This window comes from Ovis canadensis, chromosome 6 (genome assembly GCF_042477335.2).
Source record: "Ovis canadensis isolate MfBH-ARS-UI-01 breed Bighorn chromosome 6, ARS-UI_OviCan_v2, whole genome shotgun sequence".
NCBI classification, from domain to species: domain Eukaryota; kingdom Metazoa; phylum Chordata; class Mammalia; order Artiodactyla; family Bovidae; genus Ovis; species Ovis canadensis.
The window spans coordinates 102,074,420-102,093,504 of NC_091250.1; the positions used below are offsets into that span (position 1 = coordinate 102,074,420).

Consider the following 19,085-nt stretch of genomic DNA (forward strand, 5'->3'; position numbering starts at 1 on the left):
ACACTAGTCCTTGCTGCACTGGTGTCAGTGAAGTCAGAAATGAGATTCAACCAGGAACTCCTATCATGCACCATATAGTGCACTTTTCACATTAAAACTTCAATAAAACACCTTAAATTGACCGTTTATAAATGTAGAAATGGGATCTCTTGGAGACTAACTTACACAGCACCACTTAGCTACCACACTGTAGAGCTGTGATTCAGATATCACATTTGAGGGTTTTTTTTTTTTTTTTTTGTCTAGGATGACTATAAAATTTAACATCCAATGCTGGGTACTTTCAAGAGAGAAACTTAGGTAACAAGTATAAACCAAGACTTTCTAAGGACATATGTAGCATAGACTCACCCTATCTTTTCCCTCTACTTTTTGATATTCTTTGGTATTCAATTCAAAGAATTCTATTCAATTTTAATTTTCCACAGCTATTTTTAACATCAAAGATAAATTTAAGTTAACAATAAAGAGACCAATTTCATTTTTAAAAATATAATAAAGACAAGAAAACTTAAATATGCCTAAGGGTTAATTTATTGAAATGACTGGTTAGGAAATAGATTCTTAAAGAAATAATAATCACAATTCCAGAAATTATTTTTATACATATTTTGATATGTTCATGATATTTCCAAGTTAAAACTGAACTTTTATGCTAATGTTGAATTAACATTTTGAAAGTATATGGTTTATGACTCAAATTCAAATTAAGATGAAAAAGCATAAAATAAATAAAGTTTCATTTTTTGTTCCATGTATACTCATTTAAAAATTATCTTAGTAGCATGATGCAAGGATTGAAAAGTTGCCATATTTCCAGTCGCAGTCAATTCTGTGGAATAGAGAACAAATGTACATTCAGTTATATGTTATAACTCTTCATCTCACCCCATTTCCAATTTTGGTGTGACTTTTTCATAAAAGAAATCTTATTACAAAAACACCATGCTGTGCCTTATCTTAAAGGTTATAAAAATTAATCTAGGACCAAGTATCGGCTCACTTGGAATTGTTTTATTAAAATGTCTGCTGAATCATGATCACAAAAAGATGTATATCTTTAAGAATATCAAAACTATATGCTATTCCCCTTTTAAGTCCCATATCTGGACTGTGAAATTGTATTTTGACTCATGAATTAAAAGACAATATATAAATTTTAAGTGAGATAAAACAATTGAAGCTCATAATGACTAGATTAGAAATGTGAATGCAGTTGATCTTTAAAATAAGCTCTAACAGGTTTACATAAAAGTATAAGAAATTATTTTCAGTTTTTTCTATAAATGATTACAATCAATAATAAGGATATAGGCAATTGAAAGAAAACCAATCAAATCTGTCAACACCATATATATAGTTTTGCATTATTTGAAATATAACAGATACATAATTTCAGGTCAGTAAATAACAGTCAATCACTGAAAATAAATTTAAAACTAATCTTTACGCTGGTATACTGATAGAAATTGCTACTATTGGGTCTTATCCAGGAAAATTAAATGTAAAAGATATTAACTATAAAAATGATCAGTCTGCCTCTAATCTCCTAGAGCTTACCAAAAGTGAGGAGGGGGCATTCACTTTGAAATCCTCTTAGACCTTAAAAATTAAAAAATAAAATAAAATAAGTGAATGAATTATACAATTCTTGCCTTTTGGCAAGAAAATTTTCCCTGAGTATTGAAATAAGCATCTCAGTATTTTGCCCTCATATGCTCATATATCAAAAACAAGATGTGAAATGAGTCATGTGGTGAAATAATTGTGCATAAGGAAAACTTCAAAATGGTAGAAAATAGCAAACCTTCTTAGGTTTGTTATTCTTAGCCAAATGAGATTATCAAGTTCAATTCTGGCTTTATTGTAACTTAATCCCCTTCATCTAAGTTCTCAACAGACCAGTTAAATCATAGTCCATGATATTATTTCTTCCCAATAAGCTTCTTCTACATAGAAAGAACAGTTAAATCAGAATCTCCATGGGTAAGCCTAGACATTGAGATCTGGTGGTGGAGGGGAGGTGAAGGTTTTCCAGCTTATTCTATTTATAACTAATGCTGAGAATCATTAATCTCAGCTATGCTTATTTTGGAACCATTCATTATTGATTTTTTTGTAGGGCTCTTAATTACTCAAATATCATACAAACATCAGAAGTTAAACAGCACAGTTAGTAAATTTAGACTTACAAGAATAGGGAAGGGTCCCCGGACAGGACCAAGTACAGGCTCCTGGTACAGCAGAAAGGCCTGGATGGGCATATCTCTCTGGGGCACTGCTTTCTGGGGAACAGGCAGAACTTTGGGCTGAGAAAGGGACAGCACGGACTGAGGAGGAAACATGACGGTTGGAGGAAGAGGCTTGGGAGGCTGGTGCATCCAAGACTGGACCAGAGGCAGAGGAAGGTGCAGCTTTTCAACATCAGTGAGAGTCAGGCTCTGGCTTTCAGTAAAGGGCTCAACTGGATATTTAGGGAAGGGCATTTCCTTGTGCTTAGGAACCATAGTCTCCTTCACTTTGGGGACTCCCATTATTTCAGGCTGAAGGAAAGGCGGCACCACCACAGGGGTTTGAGTAAGAGGCAGGATGTTTTGTGGGAGGCTGTTAGGGATGGGCCCAGTGAAGGGATAGACTAGAGACTGTGCCTGGGCAAAGGGGTGGATTTTATCCTGGAGTTCATCCTGGAAAGAAGGAAAAAAAAACTTTGAGTCCATAATCCAGTTATAATTGTTATTTATGATGAATTATCCTCCTCTTTTTAAAACATAATTCAGTGAAGAGAAAGAAAATCTTCCATTTGGTTTAGTTAAGAAATTGTTTGGGGTCATATGAAGACTAATGAGTAAAATGCTCGCTGAAGGATTTCTCATTAACCCAACTTCCTTCACAAGTGAAATCAGAGAGTCAAGTGAAATCAGGGTTTGGAGATTTCAACACTTATTCCACCTCTTCCTGAGTTGCCTGCAGAGTGGTAGGTACATACTTTGGATAATAGTCCAAACTGATTTCATATAACAAAGAAAGATCTATTTTTAAAAGACTTCAAAAGTTACTCTGAGGTTTATTTTTGTTTGTTTTAATGGAAACTAAGTCTTAATATGTGTTTTTTTAATTCAAGGAGTTCCTTAACAATGGCCAACTTCTAGCACTACTTCTCTTGGTAGAAGGTGGTAATCTTGAGTCTTTAAAGGCATCAAGTTGTAAATTCATTTTGACTTAGAAAATATTTGGCCTAAGTGCCAAACAATCAATCTTCAATTCTAAAACAGGAAAGCTTAAATATCACAATTAGATAAATATGTTACCACAAGAGTAATATAATGAAAGAATTTTATGCTCTCCCCAAATCCTTATTTTTAAGCAAGTTCTGCTAATTAATAACTACGTGGTATGGTCACACATTTGTATACTCAATTGTTCTGTACCTCACTTCTCTCATCTGGGTAATGGAAATACTTTTTAGAACTCCACACATTCATAAATGTGAGTATAAAAGCTATCAAATATAATATAAAACCATTGAATAGTCACTGTGTGCCAGTTCATCAACTCTGGGTAATTATGAATATTCTTAATTTACAGGTGAAGAAAATGATGTACAGAGAAACGTGGAGCCAAGGTTATACAGCTGATAAATGATCAAATGAGGATTAGTGCCACACTGTCACCCTACTGTCTTTCATCAGCATATCCATCATTAGAATAAGGGGATCACAGTCCCTAGTCTGGAATTGTTCCTACTAATATGCATTTATTAAAACCAGGTATACCATTAGTAAAATGAATATACCAGTAGTTATTCTTGGGTATTTATTCTATACTCTGAAATTTGATTATGTGTTTAAAAATGTGTTTCTATCTTTAAAATATTTTCATTTTGTCAAAGTTTTCATTTCTTACACTGACATTTATATTACCATTCTTAGACTGAACATAATTATTATAAATCTTTTTATCTGTTATGTTTCATAATACTTCTCAAAATATACTCATAGTGAACAAATTACCTCTGTTTGCTGTTGTTCCTCACTTTGAAACTTCTCAATTTTCTGGTAAAAAAAAAAAATCACACATAAAGAAATGCTGTTTATAAAAATCAAACACGAAATTTTTAAAAATGTACGTTTAAATATGAAGGTTTTACCTTATTGATGTGTGTAATAGATTCCTTTGGAAAAATAAAAATAAAATCAGGTTTAGCTTTAAAGAAAAATTCATATTTGTCAACATAAATCAGAAAATGAAGACATTTAATAGGTTAATATGGACAGCTCATTTGATGTTATCATTATTTTATGGCTGAAAGTTTCTGTTCCACTATTCTGAATAAGGATGTTGTATAAAAAAAAGATGATGCAGTCAAGAAAAAGAGGATTAGCGAGCACCCAAAGAGGCTTTAACAGATGCTAACTGGGCTTCCCAGGTGGTGCTAGTGGTAAAGAACCTGCCTGCCAATGCAGGAGACATAAGAGATGCAAGTTCAATTCCTAGGCCCTGGAGGAGGAGGTGACAACCCACTCCAGTATTCTTGCCTGGAAAATCCCATAGACAGAGGAACCTGGCAGGTTACAGTCCATAGGGTCATACAGAGTTGGAAAGGGCTGAAACAACTTTGCATGCATACCTGTCCCTCAATCACCCTGTTTTCTCCTTAGGATAACAAATGATCTCTAATATTTTCATCTGGCTCTAAAAGAATAATAGTCATTGAAAATATATAATAATAACCACTAATGCACTTCTTAATCATTCTTCAGTTCAGTTCAGTTCACTTCAGTCACTCAGTCGTGTCTGACTCTTCGCGACCCCATGAATTGCAGCACGCCAGGCCTCCCTGTCCATCACCAACTCCCGGAGTTCACTCAGACTCACATCCATCGAGTCAGTGATGCCATCCAGCCATCTCATCCTCGGTCGTCCCCTTCTCCTCCTGCCCCCAATCCCTCCCAGCATCAGAGTCTTTTCCAATGAGTCAACTCTTTGCAGGGGGTGGCCAAAGTACTGGAGTTTCAGCTTTAGCATCATTCCGTCCAAAGAAATCCCAGGGCTGATCTCCTTCAGAATGGACTGGTTGGATCTCCTTGCAGTCCAAGGGACTCTCAAGAGTATTCTCCAACACCACAGTTCAAAAGCATCTATTCTTCGGCACTCAGCTTTCTTCACAGTCCAACTCTCACATCCATACAAGACCACAGGAGAAACCATAGCCTTGACTAGACGGACCTTAGTCGGCAAAGTAATGTCTCTGCTTTTGAATATGCTATCTAGGTTGGTCATAACTTTTCTTCCAAGGAGGAAGTGTCTTTTAATTTCATGGCTGCAATAATCATTCTTAGTTCCCTGGTTATGTTTATGCTTCTAATGAATTATAAGAAATACATACCCTCCTATAAGGATCTTTAGAGAAGGTAATGGCACCACACTCCAGTACTCTTGCCTGGAAAATCCCATGGACAGAGGAGCCTGGTAGGCTGCAGTCCATGCGGTAGCTAGGAGTCGGACATGACTGAGCGACTTCACTTTCACTTTTCACTTTCATGCATTGAAGAAGGAAATGGCAACCCACTCCAGTGTTCTTGCCTGGAGAATCCCAGGAATGGGGGAGCCTGGTGGGCTGCCATCTATGGGGTCGCACAGAGTCGGAAACAACTGAAGCGACTTAGCAGCAGCAGCAGCATAGGATCTTATGTCCTTTGTGAAGAGACAAAGTATATTGATGCACTATTTAACCAACAGCTGATGACAGACCCAAAAAAGTGGTGTAGGGTACATATCTACCTCACTCCACCAGGCAGATTTAGGACTACGCTCATTCTCACTGCCTCTTATTTACTAGATTGCTGGTATAATAATAAAATATGTCCATTTGCATGTCTGCCCACACTTTACAAAGTGCATCCCTCTTTCCGCAGTTCCTAGTCAAAGTCTGAAACAGAAAGTGCTCAATAAATGCCAAAGCATGGAAGAAGGTTAACAGAGAGAGTTCAAGACAGAAAAGAGGACTGTACTGTTCATTAAGGAAAAAAAGCAGGGCACAGTGACACAATTTCCAATAACAAACCCATTTAGAAATTACTAGAATATTAAACCTTCTACACATTTATTCCTTTAAAATATATACAGTGGAAATTGACAATAGTTACCAGTCAGTACATAGCCACATTAGCTTAAAGAACACTGGAGTAGGTAGCCTATCCCTTCTCCTGCAGATCTTCAGGAATCGAACCAGGGTCTTCTGCATTGCAGGCATATTCTTTACCAACTGAGCTATTAGAGAAGCCTTAACTGCCCTGCTGCTGCTGCTGCTAAGTCGCTTCAGTCGTATCCAACACTGTGAGACCCCATAGACAGCAGCCCACAAGGCTCCCCCCGTCCCTGGGATTCTCCAGGCAAGAGTACTGGAGTGGGTTGCCATTAATGTAACACAAAAAGATAATACAGTGTTTTATTGCTCTAAATCTGGGAAATTGCCTCTGAATGAACATTATCTTACCTCACTGCTTGAAAGGCTTTCCACAGTCTATAAAGGAAAAATAAAAATTGACAATTAGCTGAGTCTTCTGCTAGATCATCAGAGTCTGTTACTATTTTACAGTTAAATTAATTTTTTTCTTTGTATAAAAATATCTTACCTCACCGACTACATTGAGTTCTTCCTGCTAAAGAGAGGGGAAAAAAAAAAAACACTTTATTTCCTGCAGTCAACTCATTATTAAATATTTTTCCTACCTAACTTTTACTTGCTTTATTCAGAGCTATCTATTTCACAAATCTGAAAAATAAAAATGTTATATGTCTTTTGAGAGTATCTTAAATTAATAACTTTCCTTGGTATATTTTTGTTTTACCTTAATGAAGAGTTTTTATGGCTAACAGAAAAGGAGTTATTTTAATTTTTACTGAACACTTTTTATTATAATTATGAACATATGTATTATTGTTGTCTGATATGTCATCCTCTGGAGTATCATCCTGTGTTGAACAGACACAGGTAAACCTAGCATCCTACAGTAAGAGATACAAATATTTCATCACTGGAATAAGATATATTTATCTAGATTGTATATGCGTGCAATTGTATTTGTACAATATTACTCATTTTTTGTTCTTGTCTGTGTTCCTTCTTGTTGGTCTGTTGCTTATTGGTTTCTTTTCCTTTTTCTTTAGGAATTGATGGTACAGATGGTACAATACTATAGAAAGCACTTGACCCAGAGTTGTGGTCCTATAGGATACTGTTGAGATAGTGGATGAACATAAATGACTTTCTTAGCATTAAAATATAAATCTGAGATTGTGCATTATTTATACATTTATGATGTTGGTAATGCGATTTTCTACACATAGGCAGACAGTACTAGTCTTATTTATTTCAACTTTTTTTTCTGTATTTACCTCTCTTGCAAGGGCCAGAGCCACCAGACAGGCAAGGATGAGGACCTTCATGGCTCTTGATTCCTGTGAATGGGAAGATGAGGAAACAGTGTATTACTTGTCAATCTATTTTCTTATTTAAGTAAAATTACTTCCCTTTAAAAGGAAACAAAGATAGTGTATAATACAAATGTCCAAGACTCCATGCTTCCAGGGGAGCGCAGGTTTGATCCCTGGTCAGGGAACCAAGATCCTGCAAACCTCATGGCAAAAACAAAAAGCCCTGTATTTTAGAAAAATATTAATAAACATTTTATCATATGGCCAAGGTTAAAATTTACTATTACTCATTAATCTTACATTTCAAGTTAATGTTTCACTGCCAGCCATTCAGATGTTTTCTGCTAACAGCCTATATCCTACTTCACTCTTTTTCATCTCATTCACAGTACTTACGAGTGTTTTTGGAAAGACAGAAGAGAAGTTACAGATATTTACAGAAAAATTAAGTGGTTGATTCATTTATTAAAAAATATATATTTATTATTTTTATTGCCAGATATCACTTAGATTCTGGGATTAGAGCAGTGAACAAAATATTAATGTTTCATTTCTGTTGGAGACTCAGTTTTCTTGAGGTGCATCTGATCAAACAATGTATATGAAGAAGGTCATACTTTATTTTTATCTTTTCTCTACTAAACTAAGTGATTTTCATGAATTTTTGTCTTATTCATATCTTTTTTTTCCAGTAAGACTTCTGTTTCATTTGGCTTTTCTTCTATTTGTTCCACTGATTGAGATGGTTTCTTGGACTGATTAGATTGTTTCTTCTCTACTCAGTCTTCATCCCCACATGCCTAATGTCTCACATAATTTTAGAGATCATACACTATGCTTATTTTCTCTACATAGAACAGTGTACTTATCTCTTGGTAATTTACCAGGGTGTCAGTTTCTCTTGCCCAGTCCTCACTTTAGACTACTTCTCCTTGGAGCATAAAATAAAATACATTATTGATTTTGACCAAAATGTATTAAATGGTTTGTTTTGTTGCATTTTTATAAGTTCTTGAAAAAAAAAATGTTCTTGCCACCAACATCTCTTGACACACATCTTCAATCCCAGATTTTCAAACTAAATTAGGAAAATTTTTCTATATTTTTCTCATGGATGCTAATTCTTAATTTGTTTCACTTTATTCAAGATGTCTATAAAGTTCTAAAAAAAATTTTATTGTCAAGACTTCAAAAAAGAGCATAATACCTAGAATTCATTACATGTAGGGAGGATATTATTGCATTTTGTTTATTTTATAACTAGCATTTTATATACCAATTTTTAAGCCATTTCATTACTGACTACTATACTTTGAGCTATAATTTGTCAGGTCCCATTTTTCATTGTTTTTGTTTCCTGGCACTCTCTGTCCAACCTAGAATTTTTTTACCAAGTAAAATACTTTCTCTTTAATTTACTTCTGTATTTCATGTATCTATTTTAATATTTTTGAAATATTATAAGATAAATGATAAACTTGAAATTTGGATGTTCTGAGAAATTTTGATAAATATACTCTTCTTTTATAAATACCTTTCAAATAGCATATATATCCTAACAACCCTCTTTATCTCTTGACTAAATATGCTAGCTCTATAAACTTTTTGTTGGTAGAGCTTCTTCAGTAATAATTATTCAAATCCCCATAGTATAAATTAAATGTGCTTGCCTTTATGACTGAGGTAGGTTTAATCAAATTGAAAATATTTAATTCAAGAAAAGATCTTTTAATACAGCCTGTTAACTAGTCTTGTGTTAAAGAAAATAGCAACCACTGTTATTACATCTTATTATATTCCTAAAACATTTGCAGTCACTATAATTTTTATCAAATCTTTATAGTCACTTCTATTTTTTAACATATTTGCTGAAAATAGTGTAAATCTTATCTTAAACACCCTTATTTTTAAGATCTATTTTAAGCAATTATGTTCTTTCCACATTTTAACCTAGTCCAAAATAAAGATGAGTAGCAGATACACTGAAATTATATCTGAGATTCTTACCTTTTTTCCAAAGTAGAGGAGAAGAAGTGAAGGAGAAGCTGAATGGACAATGATCTGATTTTGTGGCTGTTTATATATAGTATTTAATGGCATGCTAATTTTGTGGTTTGAAATAAAAACAATAGTGGATTTGAATTCCTAGAAATCTGCATGATTAGGAAATGAATTCTTCCTATTTTTCTGTCCCCAGAAATTCTGGGGAGCATTTTAACAGGAATAATTCACAATCTGATAAAGGAAATGAAATTGTCCAGTAGCTACAGATCTTGGCTGGGATGCACGGAAGTTTTGGCCCAGTCCCCAAATTATTGTAACCACAATGAGGTCTCTTTAGTATTCAGTGGGTCTTTGAGATCTTGGGGTAAATTCTAATACACAACAGAAATATACAGGCCACACAAAGAACACAATTTCATGACAACCTGAATAGTTGTTAGTGTTTAAGCTATAATGGAGAAAGTAACAAGCTAACAAGCACACGATGATAGCTTAGACCTGAAGAGTGAAGAGAGTATAGACTAAAAAGGAAGAATAGGCTCCTGAATATGGGAAAAAAAAAATTAAAAGTCACTAAATTAATCAAATGGAGTAGGAAATGCAATCCACTCCAGTATTCTTGACTGGAAAATTTCATGGACAGTAGAGCCTGGTGGACTATCATTCATGGGGTTGATAACAGTCAGACACAACTCAGCACACACACATGCAAGCCAAATCAAACAATGAATCTGGGTCATGAATTGCAAGGAAAAAGGAGTAGATGGAGGTGAGAAGAGAGAAAGAGAAAGGGGTCAGATAATGGCAGACAAAGCATGCTGTGACTCCAGGGAATGTCAATCTTATTCTCTAGATAGTGGGGATTTGTTGAGGGATTTTAAGACAGAAAGTAACATTTATTTAGAGAATATTTCTGTAGAACAAATATTATTTATACAGATTTATTAAAATGGGACAGCTCAAGTTTGGCCTCATATCCTTTATAGTCAGTGTTTATCAGCTAGTATTCATGGAAGGGCAAATGAGGGAAGGAAGAAAGAAAATGAAAGCCCATACAGGAGGAGGGTCTTACCCTAAGTACTACAATAGAGTCTGAGCCAGACCTCAAAAGTACTTTTTATTAATAGGAGCCCATTTGCAAAAGCAATCTTCAAGTTTCTTTGCCTCTTTAGTGACAGATGTTCATAAATGTAGTTGTATTTCACACTACTCATTTTTACAAGGTTTGCTTCATCTATTCATTACCTTCAATATATATATTCACAGCTTTGGGACAGATAGATGACCTTCTAAAGTAAGCACTTTGACATAATTAAAAATTTTTCTTCACGATATACCTTGCATTTATATCATGCTGAGATGTGTGTTGGATGGTAATACATCTTACTGTCATACAAGTCTTGGATTGCTTAGAAAACCCAAATCAACATCTACTATGTATTTGGATTATTCAGCTAATATTCATTCTAAGACTGCTCATATGGACCCAGGAGGAAGTCAGGAAAATAAATGATGAAATGAACTCAGTGTCATAGATATAACTAGAAAAGGCTTTGGCTACTTCATATGCCTTTATTTGTTAGCTTTTGGTGGCCAAGGCCACAGGCAAAAAAGTGTGATTTCTCAGAAAAGGAATACAAAAGAAAGCATATCCTTCCCATTCAACATTTCCCTTTTATTTTCTCAGGAAGATGCTTTACATATTGTGCAATAAACACAGCATTTCCTTATGACTGTCTCTCACCAATTTTGAATTATATTAATTGATAGAGTTACGGATTCAATTGGACCAGAAAAGTAGGTAAAATCTTGATCAAGGAAATCCTTAACAATATACTAAAGAAAGAAGCTTGTCCAATGGAAAATTAAACAGCCAGCAATTTAAGATGACATCAGGTAGCACTGTCCAGGTAAGCCTCAGAACACAATGACCAGTAAGAAGCAAAGTGCCATATGGGCAATTCGAATTTTTGCAATGTTACCTAAGAGTTTCCATTTTTATAAGGCAAAAGAAATTCATATGGGGAAATTGTATTAGATAACCCTGAATGAGGAGCAAGATATAGTCAAAGTAAGATGCTCTAGTACTATTTTTTATAAGCATGATTTGTTCAGCCAAAGGTTTTTTCCCATATTGGCCAATGAATCTGAAATATGCAGTCCTGAGATTTGCATATATTTCTAGCTGAAACCATGTAAATAATATCCTCAAGAAAGAAATCAATAGAAAAGTTGGATGAAGAGTACAATAAAGGGACCAAAAATATTCAGAAATAAGAACTAGAGGAGATATTGGGAAATCCCTGGTGAGTCCAGTTTAGGATTTTGTACTTTCACTGCAGTTGGCATGGATATAATCCCTCACTGGGGAACTAAGATCCCATAAGCTGTGTTGGATGGCCAAAAAATAAATATTAAGAGATATCATTCATTGAATATTTTAAAGATATTTTAGAGAAGAGGAAATTAAGGATGTGAGAATTTGTATTACTTTTTCAAGATACTAAAGCTATTTAGAGATAGAGCTGTTACTAAAAACTTCAGTTTCCTAAAAATTATTTGAAGCACTGTTTAATAAATTCCAAAATATAGAGGGAGGAAAACAAAATACTGAGGATTCATATAATGATTCAGATTTAGAAACAATATAACACAGAATTAGTGAATTCTGACAAATTATTAGGTAGGAGTAGATAGTTCAGCATTACTCATATAGATGGAGTATTTAATCCTTTCCATGAGATTATCCAAATATAATAATTTCCTATCTATGTGAAGTATAACTATTAAGATTACTTTATAAAGTAAATCAAGAACCAGAGAATAAGAAAAATGTTTTGTGAACCAGCAGATACTATGAACGCATAAAACCCAGAATCCTGATTCATAAGACACACAGCTAATCCTGATTATTCTTCCTTTACATGTGACCATAGAACTTCACACAAGTTCAAGATACATTTGTTGAGCACATTAGTATCAGTTCAGTCACTCAGTCATGTCCGAATCTTTGTGACCTCGTGGACTGCCGCACACCAGGCTTTCCTGTCCACCACCAACCCCTGGAGCTTACTCAAACTCATGTCCATTGAGTCGGTGATTCCATCCAACCATCTCATCCTCTGTCATCCTCTTCTCCTGCCTTCAATCTTTCCCAGCATTGGGGTCTTTTGCAATGAGTCAGATCTTCACATTAGGTGGCCAAAGTATAGGAGTTTCAGCTTCAGCATCAATCCTTCCAATGAATATTCCTTGATGTACTCCTTTCACAGTTTGGAACCAGTCTGTTGTTCCATGCCCAGTTCTAACTGCTGCTTCTGGACCTGCATACAGATTTCTCAGGAGGCAGGTAAAGTGGTCTGGTATTCCCATCTCTTGAAGAATTTTCCACAGTTTGCTGTGATCCACACAATCAAAGGCTTTAGAGTAGTCAATAAAGCAGATGTTTTTCTGGAACTCTCGTGCTTTTTTGATGATCCAATGGATGTTGGCAATTTGATCTCTGGTTCCTCTGCCTTTTCTAAATCCAGCTTGAACATCTGGAAGTTCATGGTCCATGTACTGTTGAAGCCTGGCTTGGAGAATTTTGAGAGTTATTTTGCTAGCATGTGAGATGAGTGCAATCATGTGGGTGTTTGAACATTCTTTGTCATTTCCTTTCTTTGGGATTGTGGCAGTCCTGTGGCCACTGCTGAGTTTTCCAAATTTGCTGGCATATTGAGTGCAGCACTTTCACAGCATCATCTTTTAAGATTTGAAATAGCTCAACTGGAATTCCATCACTTCCACTAGCTTTGCTCATAGTGAGGCTTTCTAAGGCCACTTGACTTTGCATTCCAGGGTGTCTGGCTCTAGGTGAGTGATCACATCATCATGGTTATCTGGGTCATGAAGATCTTTTTTATATTGTTCTTCTGTGTATTCTTACCACCTCTTCTTAATATCTTCTGCTTTGTCCAGTTCAGTTCAGTTCAATTCAGTCGCTCAGTTGTGTCCGACTCTTTGCGACCCCATGAATCACAGCACGCCAGGCCTCCCTCTCCATCAGCAACTCCTCCATAAAATTTCTGTCCTTTATTGTGCCCGTCTTTGCATGAAATGTTCCCTTGATATCTCTAATTTGCTTGAAGAGCTCTCTAGTCTTTCCCATTCTATTGTTTTCCTCTATTTATTTGCATTAATCAGTGAGGAAGGCTTTCTTATCTCTCCTTGCTATTGAGCACATACTACATGCTAGACCAGTATTTTTCAACCTTCATATTATTGATATTTTTGGCAGAAGAATTCTTTGTTGTGGGGGTTTTCTTAATGTGTTGTAGAATGTTTAGCAGCATCCCTGACCTCTACCACGAAGAAGGTAGAAGCACTAACTGCACAGCTTTTGGAATCAAAAAATGTCTCAGGAAATTTCCCAGTGTCTCCTGAGGCAGGGGGTTGCAAAATCATCTCACATTTAGAATGACTGAGCTAGAAGACTTGAAAAGTCACACAATGAAAAAATGTGTAGATGCTGTGATTCCTGCTTGTAATCAGATAATAAATGTGAAAGGACATATAACTATACTTTGTCATGAAAGTAATTTCCCCACTCCATAATTTCATCCTTCCTACTCTCCATACCATTTATTATCTCCTTAATAACCCTCTTTTATATCTGAAGCAAAACATTATTTGATTTCATCAGAATCTAGGATCCAGTCAGTTCTTCAATGTCTTTAAATTCAAATGTCTGTATATCCATCTTTTCCACCTTAAATTTCAAGGAAATCACTAGTTCACCAAATCCCAAATCCCCTGCTTGTCTCTGATTTTACTATACTGTCTTACCTAGATCATATCACAGATTAATCCAAATTCTACCTTCTGCCTCTGTGAATGTAGCTGAGAAAAATAATACTCAACATGACAATTGTTCTCACTGTAAAATGAAGTTCAGCAGTCACCTTACATATCCATCCCCACTTTCTTAGGCCGTTACTTAACATTCAAAGCAACAGCACCTCTACATATGCCTTCCGCTGATTTCCTCTTATTCTCAGATTAAAATCCAAAACTCATTAAAATGACCTAAATACCTTACATCATTAGGTGTTTCTTTGTTCCATATATTCTCCCTCTGACTCTTCCTCTGTCCACTGGCCTCTTGCTATTCACTGAGAAGAATAGGTGAGCTGACATCTGAGAGCTTCCCATTGGTTGTTCCTTAGTCTGGGATTCTTTCCTCACATAAATGCATGGACCATTCCCCACTCTACACTTGACGTCTCTACTTACTTTTTCTGTGAGGTTTTTCCTGGCTATGTTATCCTAGAACCAATCACCTGATGTTACAGAGGGATAACTGAACTATAGAATGTGTTACCCAACAGGCATTTATTTATTGTGTTCTAGAGGCTGGGAAGTCCAAAACCAGGGGTTAGCATAGTTGGATTCTATTGTACAGGCCTTCTTACTAGCTTGCAGACAGATGTCTTTCTCCTGTATCTTCACATGGCAGAGAGAAAAAGCCCTGGAGTCTCTACTTCTTCTAATATGGGCATTAATCCATCACAGGTTTTCCACACTATGACCTCACCTAAACCTCAGTGGTAGCACTAGTGGTCAGGGACCTGCCTGCCAAAGCAGGAGACATAAAGATGCTGGTTCGATCCCTGGGTTGGGAAGATCCCTTGGAGAAGGGAATGGCAACCCTTTCCAGTATTCTTGCCTAGAGAATCCCATGGACCGGGGAGGCTGGCATGCTACAGTCTATAGGGATGCAAAGGGTTGGACACAGCTGAAGCAAATTAGTATGCAAATCTCAGTACCTCTCAGAATGCTCAACTCCAAATAGAACAGATTACAGGGTAAGGTTTCAAGATATGAATTTAGAACAACACAAACACTCAGTCAAAAATATAAGGTAACCTGCTTAAAGGCAAAAATAGGAGATTATCTCTTTGTATATTTCCAATACCCAGAGGGTTTGTGTTACCTAGTAGGTCATCATATGTTGTTCTGTATTTGTCAGCTGCAGTACTTTTCATTTCAACAATCCACACAGGAATATACACACAAAAAAATTTTTTAGTTTATTTTTTAGCTAAATAAACTGTTTTAAAAAATTGTAACAAACTGTAGGCCATGCTTTAGTGTAGGAGAAATATAGAAAAAGGAGGAGAATGAAGGAGGAGGAAAAGGGGAAAGAATAAGAACAAAAGGAGAAGTAAGGGAAGGAGAGGGAATTCCAGCATAATTATCACCATAAATACCCATTCACAAGTCCAATTCTTATGCCCCTAATTTAATGTCACACCTGAGATACAGCAGCATCTCTTACTCAATTTTTTTCTTGTAAATAAAAGGCCTTGGCATTTTCAAACAATATGGTGGTTGGTTATAGGGAATATATGTCTGTCTCTCTCACTTATAAAGTATCAGGACATATTCTGGTTCCTTAGACTTCTGAAATGACCTACCATTCCTGGAGGTTGAAGCCATAAGTAACACAGGAGGGCTATTCCTGTGTTTAGAGTCCAATATTCTGAGCTCCTACTATCGTACACAATGCCCACACTTCCTACCATATCAAAGCAGAAAATGATAAGTGGGTGGAATAAAGCCTCCATTTTGGTGTCACAAACTAAAATATGGATGAGTGCCGGGGTCCAGCCCCAGTGGATCCAGGGTAATTCGAAGCGGGGACAGAGTCAGCATCCTAGGAATTAATTGCTTAATTAAAGATATAGAGGAAGATTAGAAAGAAATAGTGTAGTAGGAAAATTAACGGCGAAAAAGAGGCTGAATAATTTGGTTTATGTGGGATACCAATAAAGCTTTGAGACAAGAAGCTTGCACCACCAATGTAGGCCACCGGAGCCCGCTTGAGTATCAGAAGGTGTCCCTCTCGCGTAGAACTTAAAAGCCAGGGCAAAATTAACAGGCTTGGCAAGCACCCACACTCCAGATGGGAATTCAGCCAGAAAAAAGGAGAACAAGAAAGAAAGACCCAGGGGAATCAGTCTTTCCAGAAACTGATCCGATTTCTTTATATTTAGGTTTGCTTATATACTTTTTGTTATACATAGGGATGAATACAGAGTCACGCGGGGTCAGCAGACCTGACCTTTATCAAAATCAGGTGCTTCATATAAAAGTATACAAAGGTCTTAGGGGTTTTACATCATCTTCTGGCCATGAGGCCTGCTGACATTTTATGACCCTTTCTGATAACGGTCAGTCAGCAAGAAAACATTTTTTCCAGGGGTGATTTTTCTTAAACCAGGCACCACCTTCCGAAGGTACCAGATAAAGTTGCATTCCTATAGGGTGAGGGTGTAGGGGGTTATAATCAAGAAAAGAATTTACTTAGCCTAAGGTTTAACATTATTAATATCAAAGGTTAATACTTATTTCTCCCATATGCTAGTTATATTCATTATAAGGGCAGGGAATATGAAGATTAAGCAGCAAATATTGACTCAACAAATGAAAAACCCTTCACCAATATAATTCCTAATCAACCCACTATACTAATAATTTCTAACGTCCTAAAAGAATCTGCCTTTAGTAAGTCTAACACATCTCGTGCCTCTCACGGTTGGGAGGCTGTAAACAATCACATGTGGCCAGACTAATCTGTACAGGCAGGCTAGATAACCTTCAGAGGAGTTCATAAGTTGAAACACTTTTGTCACGCCCAGGAATTTTTATTAACTGGAGCTGTAGGTTAACTCCTTCTCTGAGAGAGGTGATGGGGGAGAGCCCCCCGTAAAGTCAGAGGTGTAGGTGAGAGCATAAAACAGTAAAGTAGGAAGACTCTGGTTTTGGGGGTAGATGCTCGGGAACAGGGGGTTTCCTGAGACTTGATCCTGCCTTTGTGTATGCCGAAGCCTCCTTCCTCATGACCTTTGCCTTGGGCAGAGTTCCTCATGCTGGCTCCCGGCAGATGAGTCAAATTTAATTGTAAACTTTAAATGTGTTTTGCCATCTATCAATTTTTATAAACTGAAGTTTGTGTTTGTTGCTGTTGTTGTTTGGTAGGGCCTTTAGAATATTAGTTTACTTTTTGTTCTCTAGGCTATGAGTGTCATAATTCAACTAGAATAGTGCCTAAGATGGAGAAGGCAATGGCACCCCACTCCAGTACTTTTACCTGGAAAATCCCATGGATGGAGGAGCCTGGAAGGCTCCATGGGGTCGCTGAGGGTTGGACACGACTGAGCAACTTCACTTTCACTTTTCACTTTCATGCATTGGAGAAGGAAATGGCAACCCACTCCAGTGTTCTTGCCTGGAGAATCCCAGGGATGAGGGAGCCTGGTGGGCTGCCGTCTATGGGGTCGCACAGAGTCGGACATGACTGAAGTGACTTAGTAGTAGTCGTAGTAGTGCCTAAGAACATAAATTACAAGAATAAAAAGACATAAATGAAGAAGTGGGGAGTAAGCAGTAGGGGAAGGAGAGAGAATGAATAAAGGAAGATAAAAAGAAAATCACTTGACAATTCCAAAATGAATAAAGAAGGACTTATTTTAAAGATCAGACTTATCAGTGATTCCTAACCTATGTATCTTTTTTTCTAGTGAGAATATACTAGAGACTGGATTTGTTTTTTTGCATTTGAGAAGAGACCTCATATATACTTGAGGAATAGAAAACAATGAAATAGAGAGAGAATTGTTCAAACTGAATTGGATTTTAATGCTTTATTTACCTTAAAAAAGGATTTGTATCATTTTATATGCTGTTACTGCTGCTGCTGCTGACTCTGCTCTGACTATTGTTACTACTGCTCATGTCTGACTCTGTGCAAGACTGCCCTCTGCCAGGCTCCTCTAACTACGGGATTCTCTAGGCATGGGTACTGGAGTGGATTTCCATGTCCTCCTCCAGGGGATCTTCCTGACCCAGGGATCTTCCTGACCCAGGGATCAAAGCCAGGTCTCCTAAGTTGCAGGCAGATTCTCTACTACTGAGCCAGCAGGGAGGCCCACCTTATATGTTGCCTAGAATATAACACTAATGTCTAGTGGGGATGGTCAAATATAGCATGGAAAAGTCACATAATAAATATTTCCTGTGATATAGAGCTAAATCTTAATTCCTGTTATAAACCTCAATTCCTGATAAAAAGCTAAACCTTAAAGGGTCCAGTCAAGAGACAAACATACATTAGTCTATTGTGTGGTTTCTCAAACTTTAAGATACACAATCACCTGGAGATATTGTTAAAATGGTATTTCCAAAACATCTCCAAGATTCTGTTTCAACATTTCTGTAAAGAAAACTAATGAATTCGCATTTCCAACAAACTCTCTGGTAATGCTGATTCTGATCATCCCACATACCACATTTTGAATAACAGTATGGTGACTCATGTGGTAAACAATTTGCCTACAATGCTGGAGACCCAGGTTCAATCCCCAAGTCATGTAGATCCCTTGGAGAAGGGAATGGCAACCCACTTCAGTATTCTTGCCTGGAGAATTCCATGAACAGAGGAACCTGGCAGGCTACTGTCCATGGGGTCCCAAAGAGTTGGACATGGCTGAGCAACTAAAGAAAAACATAAGGATATTAATTAATATGCTTATTTTCCACTAAGGATAAATGATCCCCTAAGACTCAAAGGAAGTAAATTCATTCAAGATATATGCATCTAC

At 36.6% G+C, this 19,085-nt stretch overlaps 1 protein-coding gene across 1 annotated transcript; it reads right to left on the reverse strand.

The window, feature by feature from the left end:
- Window positions 1-517: 517 nt before the first annotated feature.
- On the reverse strand, window positions 518-9,485 carry CSN2 (casein beta). The gene is made up of 9 exons (XM_069595033.1): window positions 9,445-9,485; window positions 7,399-7,461; window positions 6,636-6,662; window positions 6,497-6,523; window positions 4,148-4,171; window positions 4,011-4,052; window positions 2,193-2,684; window positions 1,561-1,602; window positions 518-832 (listed from the first exon to the last, which is right to left on the reverse strand). The coding sequence occupies exons 2-8, from the start codon at window positions 7,447-7,449 to the stop codon at window positions 1,597-1,599; spliced, it is 669 nt and encodes a 222-aa protein (XP_069451134.1). The 5' UTR covers window positions 7,450-7,461; window positions 9,445-9,485; the 3' UTR covers window positions 518-832; window positions 1,561-1,596.
- Window positions 9,486-19,085: the final 9,600 nt, after the last annotated feature.